Here is a 25,360-nt window from a genome sequence, read left to right as displayed (position 1 = left end):
CTCCGCTTCTCTTCTTACTCCACCTTTCTCTTATATCTCCTTATATCTCTATTTAAAAAATGTCTTCGCCTTCTCTCCTCACGCCTCGCATTTTTTTTTTTTTTATTAATATCGTTAAAATTCATTAAGTTATTAAAAACATCTAACAAAAAAATTGAAAAAGAAAGATTCACTTAGATCTCCCCAACAATGTATCAAAAATAAACTTATTACTCTTAGATTCATTTTCTCTTTCTCACATCATTTCTCATCGTACTTTTTCATCTTCATTTCCTTTATTTCATATTTCTCACTCGCGTCTCACTTCTTCTCTTCTCGTTTCGTCTTCATCCTTTTTTTTTCCCCCTCCCTCCTTCCATTCAAATCCAGCGTTAATCTTTTTTCCTTCTAATCTTCGGTCAATTTCTTTCTTTCTCTCTTAGTTTTTTTTTAAATCTTTCCGGCACTCCTCGAGATGCAGCGAAAAAGAAAAGGGCAAGGGAAGAAGCCTTCATTCACATACGGTGGCACATAAAACTTCCACCTCCGTCTGTGTTTTTTCATCCCCTTTTTTCTTCCCTTGCACGTACAAATCCTTTTTTTTTTTCCATCGTCCTTTTTCTTTTTTTTCCACATTTCCCATAAATTATCGATGATATTATTCCCGTGCGCACAAATTCAACCCAAGTTCGTCTCTTCGTTCGTTACGCGTTATTCGCCCTCCACTCGTAAAACAAAAATCCTAACACGCGATATATATATATATATGTGTTTGTGAGTGTGTGTATATATATATATCTATATATATCATTTCCCTTCCATTCAATATACACGTTTTCTCTTTTTTTTTTCTTTTTTTCTTTTTTCCCCCTTTTCGTAAAATTGTATTCCCTTTCTACCCACGTTAAACTCGTGTATTTTTGTACTAAACGCATACCAAATGCCGTGAGGTGAACCGACGGTCGATGACCCTTGTCTTCCGATCAATTCCGATCAACCGGAAGGGATTATCGTTTTACGTCGCTGTTACATACGCGAACCTAGTGGCCGAGATTCCACGTACCAATTGAGCATCCGATCGTGCGCCACGAGATTTCGAGGGGGAATGAAGATGGCCAGAGGAAAAAAAAAAGGAATTTATAAAAGTCGAATTCGATGAATTAATTCAATTCGATTCGAAGAGATCGAAGAATCTTCGAACGATAATGGAGAGCCTGTGTAAATGTTCAATGTTATCCGGTAAGAAATGAAGGTGAATATATCCTTCGTGGCGCATGACCGTGCGCATCTCGTCAATCCGTTAATTTATCACTCCTTTTTTTTGGTCATGTTGAATCATAGATCATCGAAACGGGGCTAGCCCCGTTCGTCGATCGGTTGCTCGAGTCTCTTTCGATAAATATATAGTGCAAATTCACTTCACCGACTTGTAAATAGTCTTCAACCATTATCCGGTCTCTCGTTTTTCCCCTTTAGAAACATCTCCTCTTACGCGATCGATTTTTTTTTTCTTTTTTTTTTTTCCCGTTTCGAGTAAAAACGCTTCCCGCCCGTACGTTGCACGTGCGAACTATCGTATCCTCGAAATTTTTACATTTCCTTCCTTTTCGTGTGATTTTTCTTTTTCTTTTACTTTCTTTCTTTTCTTTTCTTTTCTTTTTTTTTTTTTTTTTTTTTTTGCCAGTCAGAACTTAAGGATTACGATTCACGCGAAATCGGTCACGATTATTCTCTGCTCGAGGTGAACGTATTTTTCTCTCCCCCTCCTTCTTTTCACGATCACCTCTTGCTTCCCCGCCAACGTTTAAAATATTAAGAATTTGAATTCTTCTACTTTAAAAAAAAAAAAAAAAAAAAAAAAATTTTCTCAGCAATATTCCCAAAATATTCATCCCCGTTGCAAAAAAAAAAAAAAAAATAAAGAATGATCAGAATTATCGCGATCGATAGTACGCGCCGTGCAAGAAACGTGATATCGCTACGAGTTTCTGCGAACAAAGTAATAACGTTACGTGAACGCGTATCTGTGGATATATCGCAGTTATATAAACGACGTTATGTGAATTTGATGAAAGTCTATCGACGATCTTTCGTCGAAATTCTGTAATTTTTATTCGTTTCTCTACTTTAAAAAAAAAAAAAAAAAAAAAAAAAAAAAAATTTTAATCATGGTACATATAGCATACATATATATATATGTACTATAGTAATTGGAGAAATAAATAGAGAAATGAAGAAAAATGGCAAAATTTGGAAAGATCGTCGGATTCAGAGTTTCATAAAATCAGCATGCATCGGTTTATGTGATGATGACTCGCTGGACAATATCCACGCTCGCACAACAAGGCGAAGAGCGACTTGAAATAATAAACGATGCCTTTTTCTCGTCAAATATCACTCTTCCACCCCCAGCAGCACTTTTTTTCGTCTTTCTTTTCTATATATATGTTATTTCCCTCTCGAATTATTCCGAATTTCTAACCTTATCTGGCGCCTCTTTTGCCATATATGCCTAATCAGTAATTACTTATCAATTAATAGTATTATTCAACACACGCACACTCACACATTATTACACTCATGGTAAAGTAAAAATCCCTGAAAAAGTTTTGTGGCTCTCTTTTTTTTCTTCTTCTTCTTCTTCTTCTTTTTCTTAAAAACTTCTTCTCTGTTCCCTCTTCGCTCGCGGTTTTTCTCGCTTTTTCGTACGGTCGCTTTTTCATTCTCTCCTCCTATCTCTCCCTCTCTCTCTCTCTCTCTCTTCGTTTTTTTTTCTTTTTCTTTGTGTGGAACATCCTTCTCGTAGCACGAAACAGCGTTCGTTTCACGTTTCACAACATCAAACGTATTTTCTCCCGTTCTTTCCTTCTCTCTCCCTGTTTTTTTTTTTTTTTTTTTTTTTTTTTTCCCCTCGAAACAACATCTTTGATTTATACGATTCTTCTTTCCTAATCACTTTTTGAAAAAAGCGACTCGATGACGAAGGATGCCACTTTTCGTCAGTGTCCTTCCATTTGCCGTCAATAACCACTCGTCGATTCCCCGCAGACGCAAATCTCTGTCTCTGCCGAGTCTGTGACCCCTCTCGCTCTTCTTGGCTCTTGCAAGGAACTTGAGGCGAGTTGAGCGTTCGACACGACCATGTGTGTGTCACGCATTTTCACTTCACTAATACGCAAAAACTCATAATCGCTTCTTTGGTATTACAGGCACGAGAGGGGCCGGGGATGAGGGCGTCTGCCATGAAAACTTGCCGGCTTATGTCTAACTATAGAACGTGTCACGTTTCGTTCACATTTTTTTTTTTTTCTCAATAATTAAGTCTCGTTAATTAATGTCTCTCTGCGTTGTGGTATAAAAAAAACTGTACCTAGAGTAATTATTTTCTTTCCTTTTAAAAAAAATCGCTTTCCTGTATAGAATACATAGTAGAAGTAATAGTTAATAGCAGTAGTAGTAGTAGTAGTAGTAGTAGTAGTAGTAGTAGTAGTGGTAGTAGTAGTAGTAGTAGTAGTAGTAGTAATAGTAGTAGTGGTAGTAATAATAGTAGTAGTAATAGTAATAGTAGTAGTAGTAATAGTAGTAATAATAATAGTTGTAGTAGTAACATGTATAACGTAATTGTGTAATCGTTACTTAACTTCTCTGTATATTATTATAACTTTAATATTAGGTAGACTTCTTTTTTTTTTTTTTAGATTAGTTGATTTTTATCCTTTCTCTCGTTTCACTTTTCATTATCATATTAAATCTTTAACCGTAATGAATGAGGTAATAAGGTTGTGTATGCTTATTTTTTTTTTTTTTTTTTTTCTTATCGTCGTATCCTATTTCATCGACGAGGTGGTTTCGTTAATGCTGCGAAATCGCTTCGTTTGAGTATCACCCGTCGCTTTATCTCTTGATAAAAGCGAACTCGCAACGAAACATGTCGCAATTCGCGTAGAAAGAAGTGAGCGAACGGCCTGTGTATCTTTTCGACGGAAGAATTGATTATAATTTAATTCCCGCTTCGAATAGGCAGGAATTTTTCGTCTCACCTCGTCTCGCGTGATGCGGTTTCATTAGCTGACGTGCACTTCCGTCTGATTCAACGCGGTACCCTGCATCGCTTTTATCTCAGAGCTGTGTATCCCGAGCCGTTCGACTCTTTATTAATATAGCGATGTAAGCCGAGTGTCACGATCAATGGCAATAAGTCAATAATTTATAGCATATTCTGTTACAAAAATCTATCTAAAAAAAAAAAAAAAACGACGCTCTATGTTTCGTACATTCTCGAAAAATAGCGACAAAAGACTTACGATATATGAACTCGCGTATCCAAACTTAAATAAAAAGAAAAAAGAAAAAAAAAAAAAAAAAAAACCAAAAACAAGAAAAGAAACGCGCCATCGATCGTATCCCCTCTTTCTTACCGTTCTGAATCAAACTTATATGATTTTGAAGATTATCGAATCCTATTGCGTATGTATATTGTATGACAACATTTTGAACTTTAGCTATAGTTTTCGTGATGTGCCCCCCGTGTTATGCACATCGAAGGATACATAGCCCGCGAGAAGGAGGTCGCACGTAGCCCTCTTGACGAGAGAATGTCAAAGCGACGAGGCCACCCCGGCGATTAAAACGGATTCCGAGAGGCGTTTTGGTCGGCGTCAGGTAAGTTTCAGTGATGTTACTGATTTTGTGGTTGTTGTTGGCTGGAGGGCGAAGTGCTCGACTGTTGCTGAGTTGGATGTTGTTGCGTCGTTGTACCGCCTTGTTGAGATGTGGCACTGCCGTCTCTTCGAGAACGTGAAGCTTCTTGGCTGCTACCACGACCAGCGCGTGAGCCAGCAACACCTGCTCCAGGTGCACCAGAGGATTGTAGAACCATGGCGCGAATTCTTCTCTGTGCCGACTGTGAACCAGAGAACGAGTCAAAAAAAAAATCCACATTTATTTATAATCGTCGTCAACTGATCACGTTCGTGTCGAACGAATCGTCGTGTATTTTTAATGGAAACAACGCTTGATAGATATACCTGAACAGAGAAGAAGGGGCCGATTATTTGGACGGTGGCCTCTTCGTCGGCAGAAGGAGATGTAGATTGTTGCTCCGATAACTTTATGATACTTCCAGTTACACGTTGTAATTCTCTAACATTCTGCCCACCCTTGCCAATGATTCGACCAACTTGAGTACTCGGTACGAGAATTTCGATTGTTAATCGGACGTCCTCCGTCCCGGCTACGAATCCTTCCTCGCGCATTTTCTCGAATATTAAGTATTGAGCCTGAAAATACAAACCGAATAACGTTACGCAATCTTCTTAAACGCAAGAATCGAACGAATAATGTATTTTTAAAAGGGGAGGGAAAAAAAAAAGTGTCGAAGGTTGTAACGGGACCAACTTGTACATGCATTTATGGAAACATGTCATTGGTACGGGTAAACCCTTCGCGTTTTTGATCTTCCTGCTTATTCAAGAGGATGCTTATGAGAGACGGCACCTTCCCAAATGAAAGCAGGTTATATAAAAAACCTTTATAATCTCTATATTCTCTCTATCTCTATTTCTTCGCATAAAATGACGATAAAATCGAAGGAAAAATACTTGTACCAGATGTCGGGATTTGAACGAGGAACATCGACGTTTGTAACGTTAGCCTTTAACCGACCGAGCCACGAGGTGGCTACGTTACAGGAACGATATTTTCATATATAAGAGAAAATTTTTTCCATATTTAAAATATATTTCCTCCCCCCTACTTTTCGTAATGGAAAGTTTTTAGATTTTTATACGAATATATAATATTTCTATTTCGTCCAGATAAAACTTACCTTCCACTGTGATTCGGGAGACCCGACGATGGTTACTTTCCTGTCATTTTGTTGATCCACAGGTTTATCCTGCTCGATTGGTGCGATTTTTACACTGGCGCCGGAGAATCTGATAATATTTCTGATATGAGAACCCTTGCTTCCTATGATGGCACCTACGCTGGTATTTGGAATATAAAGGAAAGCAGTTTCTTGGGTATCGCCTATCGGAATACCCTGTTGAGTCGGCAAACTAGCCTGATACGGATAGGGAGCTGGACCAGAGCCGTATAAACCAGGGCCACGTGAACTGTATCCCATACCAGCGGTGGACATCATCGCCATAGGATGGAGTCCCGGGAACATCAAACTCTGAGGCTATAACATCATCGCGTCGTCAATACATACAATATTATTCGTGAAATTTATTATTATACAAACACACATCGACCAAGCTTTCCAACGCTTGAAATTTTTCTCTTCTTGCAATAAATACTTACAGCCATTGCCTGCAAGTCGTTCTCGTAACTTTGACGCAATTTGTTGGAGATCATAGATTCGGCTTTGCTCATATTATCGATGCTGCCTTTCACCGTGATGATGCGTTCAAGATTGAAATTGTTGATATCATTGATACTGCTCACGGTTATTTTCGTGTCGGTGTCTTGCATGATCTTTTTAATCGTAGTGCCTCCCTTTCCGATGATTCGGCCGATCAAATTGTTGTGCGCGAGGATCCTTAACGATATCTCACTGTTGACACGTAAAAAAATGCAATGAAAGAAAGATTCCAAATTTCGTATTATCATCATCGTCATCATCGCGCGACATAAGATAGCTCGCAACTTGGAAAAGCCGTTTGTTAATCTAACTCGCTTACCCTTTACTCAAACCGTAAGCCTCTTGCTGCGTGACCTCCATGATTTTCTTACAGGCGTTCGTACAATTCTCTGGATTACCGTAGATAGTGATGGCTTTCTCTGCCGCGCCAAGACTGTCCTTTCGATGAACGTCTACTCGTGCGCGCGTCATCTGGGTGATCTGACGTATGGTGGACCCTTGGCGACCAATTATGGCTCCTACCATTTCCGACTGAACAAGAATACGAAGCGGGAAGTCTGCTTGCCGCCCAGAACCCGAAACTCCGGAATAAGCTACGCCGCTTCGCTGGCTGCGGCCTCTTCGTCGGTTCTCCACCGTAGACATTTCCACTTTTAGTGGGCTACCTTCGTATTCATGGCCATTAAACTGGTTCACAGCCCTGCGGAGAACGATTAATTTGTTAATTTGTTATTACGATTATTAAGTTTCTAAGGTATAAGCGATAAGAAATTTGAAAAAATTAGAAATAGAAACAAGTTGAAACTCACTGTTGTGCTTGTTCCTGCGTCTCATAACTGATTAGGACGGTTTGCGTGTTAGGGTCTCGGGAAGATAACTTTTCAACGGACTGCACTTGTCCACAGTTCGAAAATAAAGCTTCGATATCTTCTATTCTGGCCTGAGCTGGGAAGTTGTTCACGATTACCTTTGAGGATGAAGTACTGTGAACAAATTTTAATATCTTGAATTAATTATTTCCATATGTAACTGAAAAACTTATGTATTAGTGTTAATATGTCTTTAAATTAAAAATTCTTTTTCCCCCTCTCGCATTTGCTTAAGTAAAAACTTGACGGACGGAAGATAAAAGATTCGAGAAACAATCCGGTTAGCAAGTTAAAATAAAGTTTAAATAATCTATTCTTTTGTTATTAAAAAAAAAAAAAAAAATCAAGAGAGGGAATCAAGAAGAGAAAAATAAGCGGCACGGATTTTCTAAAGATGCAGCGTAGGTCACGCAGAGCGTATAACGCGAGATGTGGGTCAAGAATTTCTTGGTATCGGCTCGTCGAGAACGTCAAAGAGGATGGCGCCTGCTAAACAAAAAGCAACTCGAGGAGGAAAAAGCGTACGGTGAGTCAACACGAACGTATACACGAACGTTCGAATCATCATACGAACGAAACTTACAAAATATCGACGCATATCTAATAAATCGATTTGAGAACTTGTGGAAATGTTTCTTTCTTTTTTTAAACTGGAATACCAACATACCAGAAACTTACTGTGGTTCAATAGTACCATCGATGTAAACGGTACTTCATTATCATAAAATAAATGTCAAGCGGTTGGGAACTTCATCGTTGATATTTTAATACGGCGTGTAGAAAAGAATTTTAACAAACGATTCAAATGTATCGAAATATTACCAAGAGTCTACAATTTTATTTATTCCGGATGATGTTTTCGACGATGCATCATCGACAAAGATCCCACATGTGCGGATGTCCCTGTTGACGTCTCTCTCTCTCTCTCTTTCTTTCGTTCGTTCAACATCTCGTCGTCGAATTTATTTTCTCCCTTCACGAGGGGGAGGGGAGGGGGGAGGGAGGGGGGGGGGACAGAACGCGACATGAAAGGCATCGTGAATCAAAAACAAACTCCGTCGTACCCCTATCTAAATACCAAATACGCCTCTTCGATCCGCCTGCCTCTCTTCTTTTTAAAAAACGTAATTCCCGGCAAAATTCACAAATCATCGTAATGTATCCTCGCGATAAATTCTTACCCCTTTTCGTTTCGTTTCGTTTCCCCTCTTTTCAAGGATGCGTGTCCGCGAATTCCTGCGTCCGACCGAGTTTAAAGGGGTGAAAAAAAAATGGCGAAATTAGACGAATCACGGCACTGCGCGACGCGAAGCAACATGAATGAACCAAATGGCAAGTAAGAAGAGGACGTGGAACGTGAAGAAGAAAAAGGAGGGTGGAACGGCTGAGACTCTCACTTTCGTACGTATCGATTTTTCAGCTCACCGACCCACTCAGCGCCAGGGCTTTCGACTAACCTTGAAGAAAACCGACCCAGCTCGCGCTCTCGCCCAATTATTACCGACCCGATGAAAATGCCCGATAATCCGCACAAAAATCGAATCGAATAAAATAACAATTTCCCTTTTTTCCGAGTATTTTACGTGTAATTGAACGCGAGCCAACACCTGCGTTCGGAGGGGAGGGGGGAAAAAAGATTGTCGCAACATTGCGAAATTCAAATTGCGAATCGATCCTGTCCTGCAACACTTATTTACAAAGATAATTGATTACGTAATTACACGTATTCTCGTGTTTCTATAATTTCATATTTGTTCCATTTACATTTCATTAGCAGCCAAGGCACCAAGGTTTATTATCGTTATCCGTTGCGTTTTACTACGATCGAAGAAAAAAAAACCGTATGTTCAAGGATAATCGATATAAAAAAAAAAAAAAAAAAAAAGGAATATCCAATTATACTTGCTTCGTAGCGAGCGAACAAAAATATAAAATTCCACGCGTAGGTGGAGAATCGTTTAAAAATCGGGTATGGTAATTCGATACGCGCATAATGGAAAAAAGATAGTGGAAAACCGGACGAATCGGCGTAAAATCTTACGCCGTCGGTTTGAACGGTTGTGTGATGATACAACGACCACACAAAAGGTGAGAGGGTGACGGAACTAATTTCAGCCCCCGAAGAACCTTAACCAAACAATTACCGTGGAGTATACAACGCGTTCTTCCACGCCCGATAAAGACTTACCTCCCTCTCCCTTTCTCTCATCGATGCTCGAAGCGAGCTCTCGGCCCGTGCACGTGCTACACACAACACGTCCGACCGAGAAAAGTCCATGTTGTTACACGTCTCTCCTCTCCTCGTACACGCGAGCCTTGGTGCGTGCACGCGTGTACTTGGGGGTGGGAGGGGGTATAGGGCGGGGGCGGAGAGAGGTAGGCCTTTGTTTCGTGTGCTTTTGGGGATTTTCGGCGGCACCCGAACTGTGGCGTGTATGCAGCGAGTGCGCGAGGGAACGTTGATATCGCTGCTCTCGTCTGGCTCGCGCGCGGCTCGTCTCCTCCACCGTTCCTCCCACCGCCACACTATCTCTCTTCGACGAGGCAACGGCTAGTAGCACGCACCTCCTCCTCAACCACCCTCAACCCTTTTCGCTCCTCTTTCCCTCGCTACCCTTCCTGACCACCGGCCTGCCCCCCTGCCTCTCCCTACCCCCTGGCACAGGTCCTGCCGACGCATCACCCTCGTCGGATCTTGCACGCACGTGTAACTCGCGATTTCGTCCGTTCACCTTTAACGAAAGGCGGTATTTTCGTACGGGCGACGGAGGAGGAAGGGTAAGAGACACGCGAGAAGGGCAGGAGAGCAGAAGGATGGAGGGAGATAGGGGAGAAAGGGGAAGAAGATAGGGGAGGGAGGGGGAGGGCCTTTTCTGAGCCCGAGGCACATACCGACAGGGATGGACGCGCGACCACCGCAGACCACGGGTCACCCCCGTGGAAGAGCTTTTGATCTCGCCTAAGACACCTTTTTTTTCCGACTCTCTTTTTCTTCTTCTACCTTGCTCTTTCCTTTTTTCTCTCTGTTTTTTTCTTTCTTTCTTTTCTCTCTCTCTCTCTCTCTCTCTCTCTCTCGTTTAACAAGCCAATAGCCACTCGGTATCTTGAGGAGAGGAAGCGGAAGGTCGAAAACGGGACAAGGGGAGGCGAGGGGGAGGTGGGTGGAAGCGAATGGAAGGGGTAGTTGACGAAAAGTTCGAGGGTCGTAATGCGGCGCAGTTAATTGTGAAGGGAATTGGGACTCGTTACGCGCCGCTGGTCCCGTAAAAATGGAACACATTTACGCGGGGGGTAATTAGCGCGCGTGTGCCCATTTCTCTCTCTCTCTCTCTCTCTTTTCTCATTTTTAGAGATGCACCGGGAATTACGCCGCGAGTAATCATCCCTCGCGAGTTTTATGGTCTCATTACTTGTATTTATACGTTTTACCAGACCGTGTATACCTGTGTGATCTGCGCCAAATAGCTGCGCTTTTATCGGTTGCCTTTCGATATCGATGACGCGTGCGATTTTTCTCCATCATAAAAATTCTCCGCTCGTTTAATCGAATTGTTATCACTCTCGCTTCTGACTTACGACTTATGGAAAATGGAAAAATAACAACACGTGATCGATATCATTTTTTTTTCTAATTTTTCACTTATCAAAAGCACACGTTCTATTTACTATAATTATAAATATCGAACGGAGCAATCGGATGATAATTCGATACTCGAGTGGAACGAATTGCTAACTTCGATCCTGTATATATCCTGTACGCGGTAATAATAAATGGATAAATAAAAAAAAAAAAAAAAAAAAAGTAGAAAAATCGGAAGAAGAATAGTGGGGCGCAGTGGGAATACGTACAGCCCTGGCGGGAGAAGCGTCGACGTCGTTGACTGAGCCGGCGGGGCGCACGGCGCCAAAATCGATTTTGAAAAGGGAAAGTGGCATGTACGTGGCAGCAGCGTGGCTTTACATATACAGTACGCGCACGATTCGCGACAAAAACGTGTAGGAGGTAAAACTGCAGCCGCGCCGAATAAAGGTTGCAGCACACCACGTATGTTGCACACAGCCGACCGCACAAACGCGCGCGATCCCAACACCGATGCACGCCGTGTATACGTGGCGTATATACGTGCACGGCCCAACACACGAAGGCGAAGGTTGCAGAGAAGCCCAGCCAACATTCACGTACACACGAGGTCTGGTTGATGCCTCTTTTTTTCTGGCCACGAGTACCTCTTTCCCATTCATGTGTGAGCGTTAGAAGGGAAGTTCGCCTCGTCTCGATTCGTGCGTGCATATATACCTGTGTACGGGTGCGTGGCACGTGTACCGCCTTCTCTGTTACGCGTGCGTGTGCATGCCACGCACGTGTATACGATGCCTCGGCTCCGTGAATGGCGCCAGATGATGACAATTTCGCCGATTTTTCGCGGTGTTTAAGCCGGAAACAGTGAACTCGCCTGGCCGGGCTTCCAAGTATCCCTCCGTGCAGCTTTCTCTTCGTATTTCGACGGGATATTCGGTTTGGGGTAAATCGGATGTAACCGAGAATTAGCGAGATAGTCGTTCAATTTTAGAATTTCATCGGCGGCTCTTAATGGATTTTTAGACCTATGAATTCCATCTATTGTATTCGATCGCTCTGCCCGTAATCTTAATTGCATCGTAAAGAATATTTTTATCTTTTTTCTTCTCTATACGTACGTACGACCTCGATTTCAAAAGTATATAGCAAGTTTTAAGAAAAAGAGGATCGCCAAGTGTAACGTAAGTTGTGTACACTTTGACGGATTAGCGTAAGGTTCGCTTAATTTTTGTCGGGTTAACGCTTTGCTTCGCCAGTTATTTTAAAACTCTCCACCCGTGTTACGTGTACGATTCGATAGATATCGATCGTAATAAGCAAGGAAATAAAAAGTAATCCCGGTTCGAACGGGGAGAAGATTTACGACGCTTTCGAAAGTTTTCCAGCATTCGAATATACGATACGAACGAAACAGATATCGTGCTGTATTGAAAAGCGAAGATACGAGGAGCGATGCATTTCGTTGTGTCACGAAGAAGATAAGATTCTCGCGGAAGCTTGTTAATATTGACATACCGCGGGTGTGAACGTTGCTCATCGTTTATACGTTACGCTGCATATCTCGTGAACGTTGCCTAGTTTTCTTCAACTTTTCCAACAATAGAAGAAGAAGAAGAAGAAGAAGACGCGATGCTATTTTTTAATTAGCGTTATTTGACGATAATTAAAAAAAAAAAAAACAGTTGAAAGAAAAAAAAATTACAAACAGTAAATTGGTAAAAATCTTGCTTCCTCTATATATTTCCATTCAAAATACGAATAGAAAATTGAATTATAATAACGATAGAAAGTGAAGTAACGATTTGACGTTTCCCTACGTTTTTTATAATTATTGATGGAATCTTTATTATAGCCGTATACGTTTAATCTAAGAAACGATAAGGTAATAATTCCGGTAAGGTCGTTTTAGTATCGCTATAATCTGCAATAACGTTATTGCCAGAATGAACTAAAAGATCAATTGTATAAGACATTCATGCGAATATAACACGCGAGCAGTAGGTATATTTCGATAAGAATTTGTGTCTAGTCACAAGTCAGCAGGCAAATTTTTCTGATAGTAATTTTTTTAACCGCTGCGACACGCAATTGCAAATGCAGTCACGATAAAGACCAATGTGCAATAGTATTTTATATACCGCTTGTTTTCTCGATCGAATTCACGTTACGTAGATCATTTACATTTACATTTCTCTACATTTATTACGATAAAATGTTAAAAAAACGATCGATCGGCCCATTATTAAACGATACTCCCTTATCTCATATCCTATTCAAAAGTTAAAACGCGATGAGAGGAAATGTTCGTTTGCGAATCCAAAAAGAAAGGATGGAGAAATAAGAGATTCGATACGACCGAAATTTTGTTAAAATCCGTAAAAATACCCAACTTATATCTATACCGCAACTCAACACTGTAAATACATACAAGTCGGTTGTTATCGAACACGAATTAATAAAAAGGAATGGACGATTCGTTGAAACCGATAGAATACGCACAGCGTGATACGGCAGCGTGACGCCCGAAGTCCGAGGCAGACTGAACTTGCAACGTGAATTGCAACGGTGCCCGAGACACGCGTGCAATTGTACGAGCTAACTGGTCGAGAAAGCTAGAGTGGCACGATTGTGTTGGCGCCTGAGAAGCCGCGTGGGCCGAGCAGAGCCATCGACCATCATCGTCGCAATCGTGGTCGAGTCAACAAGTTGGTAGAAAAAGATGGAGGAGGTCCACCGATAACGCGTTCCTTAACGATGGAAAAACTGCTCGATAAAGAAACTAACTCGAGTTTATCGGGCGGAAGCGGCGTAATCGGTGCGATACTTTTGAATTTCATCGCGTTTCACATTCTTATCTACTCTTCCGTCGATTTTCTGTCGTTCACGCGAACCCACGTGAACGCGTATCGGGAATAAATCCGCGAGGAAAGGTGTTCGCGTATCGTGAGAATTCGAACAGCTGGTAACAGCAACGCTTTGCATTCGTCGTTTTACGACGAACATGTTACATTTGTTTGCCAACAATTATAATAACGCGAGAGCGTATTCGAGAACGATGAGAAAATAGCGCGGTGTCACCGATCGACGCGTACGTAATTCGAAATGCAACGTGGTAGTCGGTAGGCGTATTGGAAATTATGAGTCACGGTTCTGGAGCTACGAACTCTTGGACTGCGTGAGAGTGTATTCGAGCCCATTGAGAACGACGCCGCGTATAAAGACGGTGTTACACCTTGCTGCTCGCGTAACTATTTGCGCGATTTACGACATGCTTTGCGGCTATGTCTATAAATTATTCCCTTTAATTCAATGTAATACGTAGAATAGATTACGCGTTATAGATGAACAATATGATCTAGATTTTGCAAGTAGCGCGTACGAAGTCTGTTTATAGCCGACTACTATAACGCTACATTACTCGTTCGAATATCTTCATTGTTCCAAGTATTTTTTCCCTTGCCTCGTAACGCAAAGAGATTGAACTAGTTAGATCGAAGCGTTCGTGAGCATGGATATGTGGGTAAGTACGTATCGTCAATAAAGCTGTACGATTCTCGATGAACATCGCGGTGAAATTATGCTTAATGCTTCGTGATTATATACGATCGAGCCTTGCCTCGTTTTTCGAATCTACAAACTAGTAAAATTTAACAGTTAAAAATCAGCCTCCACCAATCTCGTGAAGCAACAACTCCACGTCCCAATTTCGATGATTACACTCGCGTCTCGCGTTTAATCGCAAGAAAGTATATACTATCGCGTTCACGGTACTCTATTTAGAGCTTTCCAAGAAAATCTTCCAAAGAACATTATACGCGTTATCTCGCATTACCACTACCACCACACTTCCATTCATATATTCGCTATTCATCGAATTTTCAACCAACACTTTTCGTAAAAACTTTATAATATCGTAAATTTTATCGACCCAGAAAGCTCTCCTCTATTTTTCTTATTTTTTTCTTTTATTTTTAATTTGCATCCAAATCCTTATCGCCTTACGAACCATATTCGAAAAATATATATCAACACGCATCCAACGTGGACGGTAAATGTGTTAATGTGTTAATGTAGTATGATAATCTGTCGATAATATAAATCATTAGTCAACTTTAGCACCATTTTCTTAAAAAAAAAATATATATATATATATATATATTTCACAAAACTATGTATGACACTTCTCCTCACTAGAAGATATTTTGAAATGGCACGCAAATGTTGTATAAATAATAATATTTTCACTTGTTCGATGAAAATACTTTATTACTACCAATTTATATACTGTAAACATTTTTAAATATTTTGTCACCTCTTCACCTTTTTCAAAATCTCCATTTTATATTCATATAAGCACGAAAGAATTTCACGCATCGGGAAAATTTCCCGTATTCCGGGGGGGGGAGAGAGAAATCTACGCGTGTGTTGTACAACTGACATAGAAATTCGCGGTTGCGAGGGAGAGCGTGGAACGACTGAAACGGGCCAGGAATTAAACAAAAACGAATCGACCGTTCGAGTATTATGCGGCAGAATTTCAATTGACTTTGTCCCGGTTAATGCCGGAATCCCTATTCCGGCACGTGGTGTCGCTATTATAGCGACTGGCCTCGATATACAAACTGCTAAACGGTCATTTTATTTTTAACTTTACATTCAAGTTCTCCGCGCGACTGTAACAAAAGGAGCCTTTTATTATTTGTACTCAATAATATCGAGAGTTGTCACGAAGATTGGTCTCGAGTTGGTACGCGTCGTAACATCCACCCCGTTCATAAATTTGATTACGTTCGGCTCTCTTTAAACACCTGTCCGATCTCTTACCGGCCAGGAGATACCACCATATATCTCCATCGTTTCTCATTTTCTCCTTCGTTATTGAAATATTTACCAAGCTTTCTAGAATCACGATCAATCTCCAAACTCTCTCGTTAGCATTTTTCTCCACGACAATGTTATCGATACTCGCCGTTAGATGTATATCGGGGGCCTCGTAAACATGGTGGAAAGCAGAAAAGCGACTCGATGCAATGCAATACACGGTGTGTATCCAGGCCGTGCCACAATGATTAAATAGCGGCGCGATCTTGTAACGCGATCCGTTCGGGTATTTTCGTTTCGAAAGGTTGTTATACACGATAAAAGCGAAGGGAATCGTTAAACGCGATCCATCGAGGCGGCGTTCTCTCGAGACGTCGAAGCGACGCCAGCGATTACACGGCTCGGCGAGAAATTAATGCGCGCGCGCGCATACGCTCTCTCAAAAGAAACATGGAAGAAAAAGGCGATAACGAGGTTAAACGTACAAATTTGAAACCGATGAATATTTCTCTGTATTTCAAGTGTATACCGAGAGTATGTATACTCTCGAACAACGTTTTTAGCAATTCATATTCGCGCATAACTGACGCACGAAAGAAGCAAGTGCCGAGTAGTGGTAAGTAGAAAAAAGAAGTCGGATAAAAATTCGTATGAATTTTCTTCTTTGCATCTGAGGAGGAGAAGGAAAAAAAAAAAATAGTCGTGCACAATTATTTACCTGATCGTCCGTGAAAGATGAAGTATCGATAAATTGTCGCGCGGAAGAGCATCAATTACAATTGTACAGAATTACGTTCGCTACCTTTCACCGAGTGCAACAGCGTCTAGGCACACGTGGCGCTCTTAACGGCGTCGACAACCGCGCGCGCGCTCGGGAACGCGACAACGATTTCCGGCCGGTTCGTGGAAGAAGAAGACGATAAAAAAGGACAAAGAACCACATGCCGCGAGAAGGGGTTCGGGAGTGAGGAGGTGAGGAAAAGAAACAGAAGAGAGAAGGACGAAATGGGACGAGAGGAGAGAGAGAGAGAGAGAGAGAGAGAGAGGAGGCGTAGAGAGAGAAAGAGAGGAAAGGTACGGTGAGTCAACGCGCGGGAACGGCGACGAATCATCGTCAATTTCACCGCGGAGCTATGCAGACCGGCGACCACTGACGTAATCATACCACGGAGGCACGATTGGCCCTTTTATCGTGGCGTTGTTACCAGAACGATCTGCTTTTCTGCAATGCAAAAGAAGGGGAGGAATAACGATCCTTAGGGGGATTTCCCACATACGCAACGAGTCACTGCCACTTCCAGGTAGCCAGTGATAATTTCCTCTTTGCATATCCGCCGACGTTCTACGCGCGTATGTCAATGTCTTCGTTTCTTGGAAGAAACCCAGCTCCCTGCTGCTCTATGGTCTCTCTATCGTGTTCACGAATCGATTTTAGACCGGTCAAAATTATTGTCCGATTCGATTTGCTCGGTGTGTGTGTGTGTGTGTGTGTGTGTGTGTGTGTGTGTCATAACGTCATAACATATTGTATTAAATGTTAAACGATCCGATAATGTATGATCCGTGATAATATGTTGGAAAATGTGAAGCGTTCGTAAAACTTTTTTTTCTAACGATTTTAAGTAGGAAGAAGATAATTTTTGCTTCTGAATATTCATGTTTAATAAAAACGTATGTAAATACGCATGTACTTTTTTAATAAGATTCGCTTTATATGCAGCAAAGAATTGAATTTTTTTTTTTTTGGAATATATTAATATTTAATGAATATTCTATTCTGTAAGTTCTTAAATAAATTTACAATTATCTATAATGAAACTTGAAATTTGAAACGTGAAATTCTAATTTTAAAATATATAAATATATATTTATATATTTATATATTTTAAATATATATATATATATCTTTATTTCGTGTAAAGAAAAATAGTAATATTGATTAGTAAATAAATTTCAATGTTTCAAACTAAATAGCATTTCTTCTATTATATATTGTTCGTTCAAATATGTTAAGAAAACATCACCGCATAACATTCATTCGTCAAGCGTGAAGATATGAATACATTTGAGAGTAAAACTCTGGAGAAAAACGTAAGAAGAAACGACTATTATTTTCCACGAGTAATTACCTCATTTTATAACATCCTAAATACCCCACCGCGATATCTTCGGTAAGAGGAACGTGTGTAGTAAAATTCGAGTTGGTCGAATTCATTCAGTCGCCGCTTCAATAATTCTGAACGAAACGAGCCGAACCGGCGGGCAAGAGAGACGCTAATACGGACATTGAAAGGCCGACAGTCGAAAAAGGGAGGAGCAGGAGGAAGAAGTGGTAGTGGTGATGGTGGTGGTGGTGAAGCAAAGGACACGCACACCGCCGTCGCGACGCTCTCTTTTCCTCGTTCGGTCCAGCGCTAAGCCGAGAGAGAAGTTTATTCTAGGACGACGAAATTCACAATAACGATCCGTGAGGAGAGCCGTGGCCGCAGACGGGCTCGAGATATTTCTGCGCGACGAATTAGCAAGTTGGTCTGCAACTTACATGTACCAGCCGTCGGGGAACGCCAACGGGAGAGAAGGAGAGTTCAATGTGAGCGTGAAAATGCGAAACAAACGGGTGAATATGAGTCGAGTCGGCGTTCGAGAAGGCGTGAGCGAAAAAAGGACGGGTCGAGAGGAATCGAGATGTAAATGGCGACGAAGAAAACCAAGGGGACAAGTAGAAGGAAAACAGCCCTACATGAAAAAGAATCTTGATTAAGAGAAAGAGAAAGAGGAGTAGTAGGATAGATCGTGCAAGCGATAACAAAGCGAGAGAATGATCTATCGTCGCGTCGTCGGTGTCGTTGAATCGGGTAGAAAATTTCCTTGGAAACGTGAAGTATTTGCCTAAAGGACGCGGGGAATGATGCACGGCAGGCACGATTGCACCGATTTCTCTCGAGATTATGCTGAATCATTTGAAAGCGAGAGCGACGAACGAACTCGAAGGACGGTTCTCGAGTTCTCTCACCGTCAAAGCCACGCTCTACATATGTATATGCGATCTAGCCATTTCGACTTGGCGACAGGTTTTTTTTTTTTTTTTTTCTTTTATCCGCCAGACGATCATATTAAAATATGCAGAAACTGTTGAAATATACTCTCATAATTGCGATGATTCCTTTTTAAATATTGGAATTGAATGGTATCGGAAGATGAACCAGTTTTTACGAATTCGAAGAATGTATCGAGAAATAATTTCGTGAAATAAATGCGCTTTAAACATTTGGTCAGATAATGAAGAAATCTAAATCTAGATCTCGTGACGGGAACCTTTGCAAACGTGCCTTTCACTTCAGCAACAAGTGTCCCTTAAAATCAATTGTCAATGGTAAAAGGAATGCAATGAGAAGTTCGTTCGTATGGATACATCGGACCACTTTAACATTTATGGGATGCAAATGTGGAAAGAGAACTTTTGAAATACTTTCAAGGGCGAAAAATTTGAAGCGAAAGTATTACTTCTTCCTGTATTCGTAACTAATGCGAATTCTAGTATAAAAATTTATTGGCACTAATGTGGAATAATAAATGGTTTTTTACTGTTTAAAATAACAAGAAAAAGGAAAATGATGAATAAAAATCACATTTAAGAAGAAAGGATAAAAGATTTGTAAAAAGAAATGTTGACGCAATTCTGAATGAAGCTATTTAACACGTATACATAAAACATTGCGAAGAAAATAATTCCTAATTTACATAAATAGATGCAATAAATTAAAATATACAGAATGTGAAAAAGCATATAAAAGAAAAAAAAATATTTCTTTAGAGTGTACATAAAATATAATTATGTACATATTATCTTAGTCTTTGATTTTTTAATGTAAAGTGAATTTTATGCAAAAGATGGATTCAGATAGTTAAATACAGAAATACCTAGTTTTCTGACTTGTTGATTACGAAACTTGCAAAAGTGACCTAAATCCCAGGTAAGGGCGCGGATATCTTAGAGCCGTTTAGAACGATTTGAAGATAGCGGCGGATGGTCAGTGGCGTCATCGGAACATCGATTCGTAATTTCATTTCGCATTGCTTTGGCCGTTAACATCGGCGCGGCTAAGACATGATTTCCGGTTTGTTCATGCTTAAAGCGGCTTTAAAATTATGAAAAGTTACGCAATCCAAAGAATAATTCTTTGATCAAAATAAATTGAATTTGATTTTAAAAATATTATTCGATAACGATTTTTTTAGACATATGCATTCGCAATATTTTTCGTAGTTTCATAATGTTTCGACACGATATATTACACGATATTTTTCTTTCGTATATATTTGAAAACATCGCGCAATATCGAAAGGAATGTTGGAAAGCTATTGTATGTGTATATATGTTATTATATTAACAGATATACGTGATTTCAACAAAACGAATGGGCTTTTAATTTCAACGGGCATGATGGAACATAACGATCCAGTATATCTATAGTCATATATGTAAAGAAAACGAAAACGGATGTAAACAAGTTGAACACTTACACGAGCAACGGTGCTGTGAATTTGCAGATATGGCGAGGTTCGTCGTTGACTTATTGGTAGTCAGCCAATAGCATTGTCCCCGTTTGTTAGCGACGCAACAACGACACTCGTTGGCACCAGCATATCGAAAAGCCACGCTGAATTTTTCCCTTTTGTTTCGCAGATATTTGTTCCTTCGATAGTTAACCTTCCTTTGCTCATATGCGATAGTCGCAGTAGATACACAAAGTCAGCGTAACATATTTCACATAAAAACATACAACACACACTCCGAGAGAAGGTTAAGACTATACAAAATCACGTTGGCAAACGTTTGAGCGAGTACAGAAGAAACAAACTAATCGCGAAGTTTACATGTAATTAAGCAGCACTGTGTGCGTGAACAACACGAAAATACGTACGAGAATTATGCTGTTGAGAAACTGTTCTTACGCTCGTCTTGTATCGGCAAAATTGAACGTAAGTTTCGGGATGATGGAGAACACACGCCGGTCACGCGAGTAATAATTTTGTCCACGATCCGAAGAATTTCGTCTAAACCGCGTCGTTTTTGGTGGTATCGTGTTACCACCATAAAAATTACAAACTGTTCAAAAATGATACGGCAGAATATATATATATAAAAGTAGTCACCAGGATCGATCAACAACAAAGATCGAAATGGAACTTTTTCACACTTTCTTTTCACAAATATTCAACGTATGTATTAATCATGACCAACGTTGTAAAACGTTGATTCCATACGACAAAAGAAAATATATTTGGCGTTTTACTTGCGTTCTGCCAGTTATACACATGTGGAAGTGGAACGCACGTAGAAATTTTCTACAGTGGTTCTGCACGATCGAACACGTAATCGAGATACACAGCCGGAAAAATAGATAAATATCAACGACGAATAAAGTTTATCCGACTTGTGTTGTATATATATGTATATATATATATATATATATTATATGATTTTAGTGATACCACGTGTCCGTAATATGACGAAGCCAAAAGCAAAGTCTGGAATCACTTTTACGATCAGTTCCGCTAAATTTCGACACGTTGTCGCGTGTTAAACGAAAAGGACATTGACGCGTAATCACACACAGAAATCGAAAGAACAATACAAAGACGAAAATTACAAACGTTACCTATTCGCGACAGATTCAGTGAAAAAAATAATTCTTCACGACACACCGTCTCACGTCCCGCCGCGAACTGCGAACGCGAGACGAGCCGGTCGACCCGAGCGCCACGCTCAATCAGCGCGGAAATCGAAGTTGCACGAAGATATCCGGAGAAACACGAACCGCGTTAAGGCAAAAGATCATAATGTACGCGAATTCATAGCGCGGCGAGTTTGCAGAATTTGCTTCCTTTTGCTTTCTAACTATTATCTCTACGCGATCGTAATAGATGTATATTTTTAGCTTTCTCGATAATTCAGCTTAATTTCGACGCTAGATAATATTATACGAATTGGAAAAGATTTTACGTTTCGGAATAATTGTATTCGATAAAATATATCGACAATCTTCCATTTTCATTGTAATATTTTAATTTTTATTGTAATTTTCTCAATTAAAATAGACGATAAAAGAAAAAGAATTACGAAAAATTAATTTAAACGATATATATAATGATCGAACAATAAATTATTCGAGTTTAATACTCTTCGAAGATTTTAATAATGGGTAAAAAAAAAAGATTTTTATTCAAGATTTCTTTTCGATCGTTTAGGAAGAATCTTGATGTAAATACTTTGATGTAAGTAATTTTCAATCAAGAGCCGAATTTGAGCATACAATAATGATGATTTTTTTTAATAAGTTTTAATCGCTTCGCGGAAGAAGACGAACGAAAGAACACCGTAAAGAGGTCTCACCGTCGGTCTGTATCGATAATTCATCGTTATCGAAACTTCAAGAGGTCTAGCGTAATCGTCAATTTGAAAGTAAAATCGCGGGAGGAATCGGTCGAACCGAGCCAATAGCTGGAAGCGTGCCACTGGGAACAAAATGCGCACGGTCGAACCAAACGAAGCAAAAAATAATGCAACGATTTTACCTCGATTTTACGTATGGTTTTTCAATTCTTTTTAGATAATACGAAATTACGACCTATGGATGCATATGGATTTTAACAAACGCTGTACAATTTGCATGTACGACAAGAAATCCACGGTGAATTGAAATTAAATTAAAATCGCGTGATACAATACGCGATGCAATACCGTACAATATAATACTCGATGAATTCCTACAAATATATCAATATTTATTTTGCGTCATATTTAACGCGATACTTAGATTTAAACAGATTCAAAAGCGTATCGCGCGTACGAAAGGGCGGTGGCCGAAACAGAAACGGAAATATCTTTTTCATTCTGTCGTGCGTAAACATTCGATGAATCCATCGAAAAATCGGCAACATACGAATATACCCTTCATCCGTGTACGAATTTTTTTCGGCCCTTTTTTCTTTCGTTTTACAAGTTGGCGAACCATTCAACATGAATTTTTCCTAATTAATCAATATCCCGGACTCATGCCGGCTCGACCATGCGTACGCCTCCCTGGCGAAAAAAGGGGAAAAACGTGGACAGAAAAACACGCGTTGCACGAACAATTTTATTTGTACGTAAAAACGAACACGTACGCTCGGCGAGTACGCGTCGTCCACGGACACTCGTTGAGAGTTCTTCTATAATTAATTTCCCGATTGTATCGAATACGCGTTATACGAAGTTTGCGCGTCAATTCGATATTTCGCTAACTACTTTCGTTCATTTATTATGTAGAATTTCGATCGTATATCATCGCAGATTTTCCCTTCTTAACTCGATAAAATAAATTAATGAAAATATATATAAAAAATGCACGATACGAAAATCCTTATTATTCGATCAACTGAAAGCAACAAGAATTTTCCGCAAGATAACCGAGCCCTACGCAATCTGCAAATAACATTACTTATATAAAAGTAGGATTGGAATCGAAGAACGTGTTACCCGGACCGAGGAACAACGATTAATTAAGAAATAATAGCCTCGTAAGAGGAGATTAACAAATTCATCGAAGGAAAAGATAAGATTCTTCGTTGAGAAATCGTGGTTCAACGATTATGTAGCTGTCAATCGGTGCAAAAATTATGAATGAAGATGAACAGGAGATAATTTAGTCCGAAAGGTTGTGTGCGTCTTCCTTTTTTCGAGCGGGAGCAAAGAGAGTGCACGCGAGCGTACCGCCGCGTTCCGCGCGTGATATCGCGACATTAAAAATCAGCACCAAGAAGAAAAAAAACTGGCGCACCTTCTGATGCATCGGGGTGGTAACAGCTGTTGAAGCAGCTGCCACGTGGCCGGCAGACACCTATGATTGTCGGATCGTTTCAACATTTTTTCTCCTCCTGTTTACAATCGATATAGCTTTCCACGTATTATCGGCGATTTTTACTCCCAAAAACGGAACATCCTGCCGCCGATGATTATTAATTTTTATCAAGTACGCGAGATTATAATTAGATCGTATTATTGCCATTCTCCTCGAAAATTGCCATTCTCCTCGCATTCCTCTCTTCTCCCTCTCTCTCCCTCTCTCTCTCTCTCTCTCTTTGTGTTCAAGTATGAGGTCCATTAATGCTAATTTTCTTCCTTCTTCTCCCCTTTTATATTTGTTTTTAAAGCGGCGCACAAGCGCGCCACGAAACGAGTATCTCCGTGGCGAGGCAGAGGAACTAGTATCAAGATTAGTCTACGTTGGATACGTATACGGTTGGGTGTACGATAATACGATAAAGAACAAACTGTTGGTGAGTATGTCCATCGTCGCGTTATCCGAGCGGCAGGTGAGTCGAGGAATCGGTTGGCGAAACCACGCGATTACTTTTTGCTTTTTTTCCTCCTTTTTTTTTTTTTTTTTTTATACCTGTCACAACGGTCCGCGCTTCCATTCGAGACTCGAAACACTCGGTTCGAGACCGAGGAGACTTAGGAAAATAACGACACATGACGCACGACGTGCTTTTGATAGAAACGCGACGCGATACAACAACGTAAAACATTGTCACGCGTTGAATGCGAGCCAACGCCAATTCATTTCGCATCCTCGAAGAATTCGTGAATGCCTTTCAGAAATTTCCACGCACCGACGAAAACGAAACGAAAAGAAAAGAAAGGAGAAGGAGGAGGAGGAGGAGGAGGAGAGAAAAAGAAAGAAACGAGTCGCAAGTGTCGTAATTCCGGCCACCCCGTTGGCTAATGCCCTTCCCAGCGATTTGCGTAGGTGAAGGGAGGGGAAGGAGTCCCGCGAGCAGATTTGAAAAGGCATCATGCGTCGATCCTGTTAAATTTTTAGAGATGAGAAAACAATGGGGGTAAATGCTGTTTCTACAGGGGAGAAGAGAAGAGAATCGGGGTGCGTTAATCTCTCTCTCGTAACTGGCGCCCCTGACTTTCCTTCGCCCAGACTTTTTCTTCTTACTCCTTCCCTCTAGCCGCTGCAACAGGGAGGAGGCAAAGGGTCTGACATCGACAATAGGCATCGAGGAAGTCGAACTCGGGGATCTATGCGGAGAAGGAGGCAAGTGGAGAAAGAGGGTTGGGGAGGGAAAGAGAGAAGGCAGATGCTGGTTACAGAGAAAGGAGAGATAGAGGAAGGAAGAGGGGGCGAGGGAGAGAGAGCGTCGCTGTGGAAAGGCAGCGTCGGTCCTAAGCCCAATTAGCAATTTAAGGCAATAAGCGGGCGCACTCCCTTGGTTACGTTCCTGCGTTCGGTATACTCGACATTATTTCAGAAGGGAGACGATTCTTCCACCCTCGTCCCCGTCCTCTCTTACTTCTCTCCTCCTTCTCTCCACCTTTGCATCGAGCATAAACATCGCGAAGGCATCAAGCGTGGGTAGACAAATGCATATATTTCGGGGGGAGAGATTTCGTTCGTTCTTTTTCGCAAGTGTTCATGCCACTGCCTAGAGTTAAATATCGAACTAATCCCCCCCCCCACGAATCTGCCAACAAACGTTTCGGCGACGAGACGTGACGAGAAGAAGGAAGAGAAGCGAGTGAAAAATTATTAGAATTTGTCAAATATTTTTATTTCGAACGAAATGGATTTTTTTAATCGACGATTAAAAATATTTCCAATATTTTTATGGGAAAATTTTGCGATATATATATATATGTACGTATACGTTCTCGAAAATATCACGTTAGAAAAGCGGTGGCGCGAAAAT

At 40.6% G+C, this 25,360-nt stretch overlaps 1 protein-coding gene across 2 annotated transcripts in view; it reads right to left on the bottom strand.

The window, feature by feature from the left end:
* Positions 1 to 3,600: 3,600 nt before the first annotated feature.
* Imp (IGF-II mRNA-binding protein) overlaps positions 3,601 to 25,360 on the bottom strand; it is a 65,600-nt gene continuing 43,840 nt past the window's right edge. For both annotated transcript variants that reach the window (XM_086907517.1, XM_012491638.3), the window contains 6 exons: positions 7,156 to 7,329; positions 6,666 to 7,046; positions 6,286 to 6,538; positions 5,807 to 6,163; positions 5,007 to 5,258; positions 3,601 to 4,882 (listed from right to left, as the gene is read on the bottom strand). In XM_086907517.1, the coding sequence (XP_086763643.1) occupies positions 4,658 to 4,882; positions 5,007 to 5,258; positions 5,807 to 6,163; positions 6,286 to 6,538; positions 6,666 to 7,046; positions 7,156 to 7,329 (1,642 nt within the window). In that variant the 3' untranslated portion in view covers positions 3,601 to 4,657. The remainder of the gene's footprint in view (positions 4,883 to 5,006; positions 5,259 to 5,806; positions 6,164 to 6,285; positions 6,539 to 6,665; positions 7,047 to 7,155; positions 7,330 to 25,360) is intronic.

Source organism: Apis florea, unplaced genomic scaffold (genome assembly GCF_048593485.1).
Source record: "Apis florea isolate Af1SG1 unplaced genomic scaffold, ASM4859348v1 contig_2897_pilon, whole genome shotgun sequence".
Lineage (NCBI taxonomy): Eukaryota > Metazoa > Arthropoda > Insecta > Hymenoptera > Apidae > Apis > Apis florea.
The sequence above is the reverse complement of the archived record's forward strand: the minus strand, read 5'-3'. Positions and strand labels throughout refer to the sequence as shown.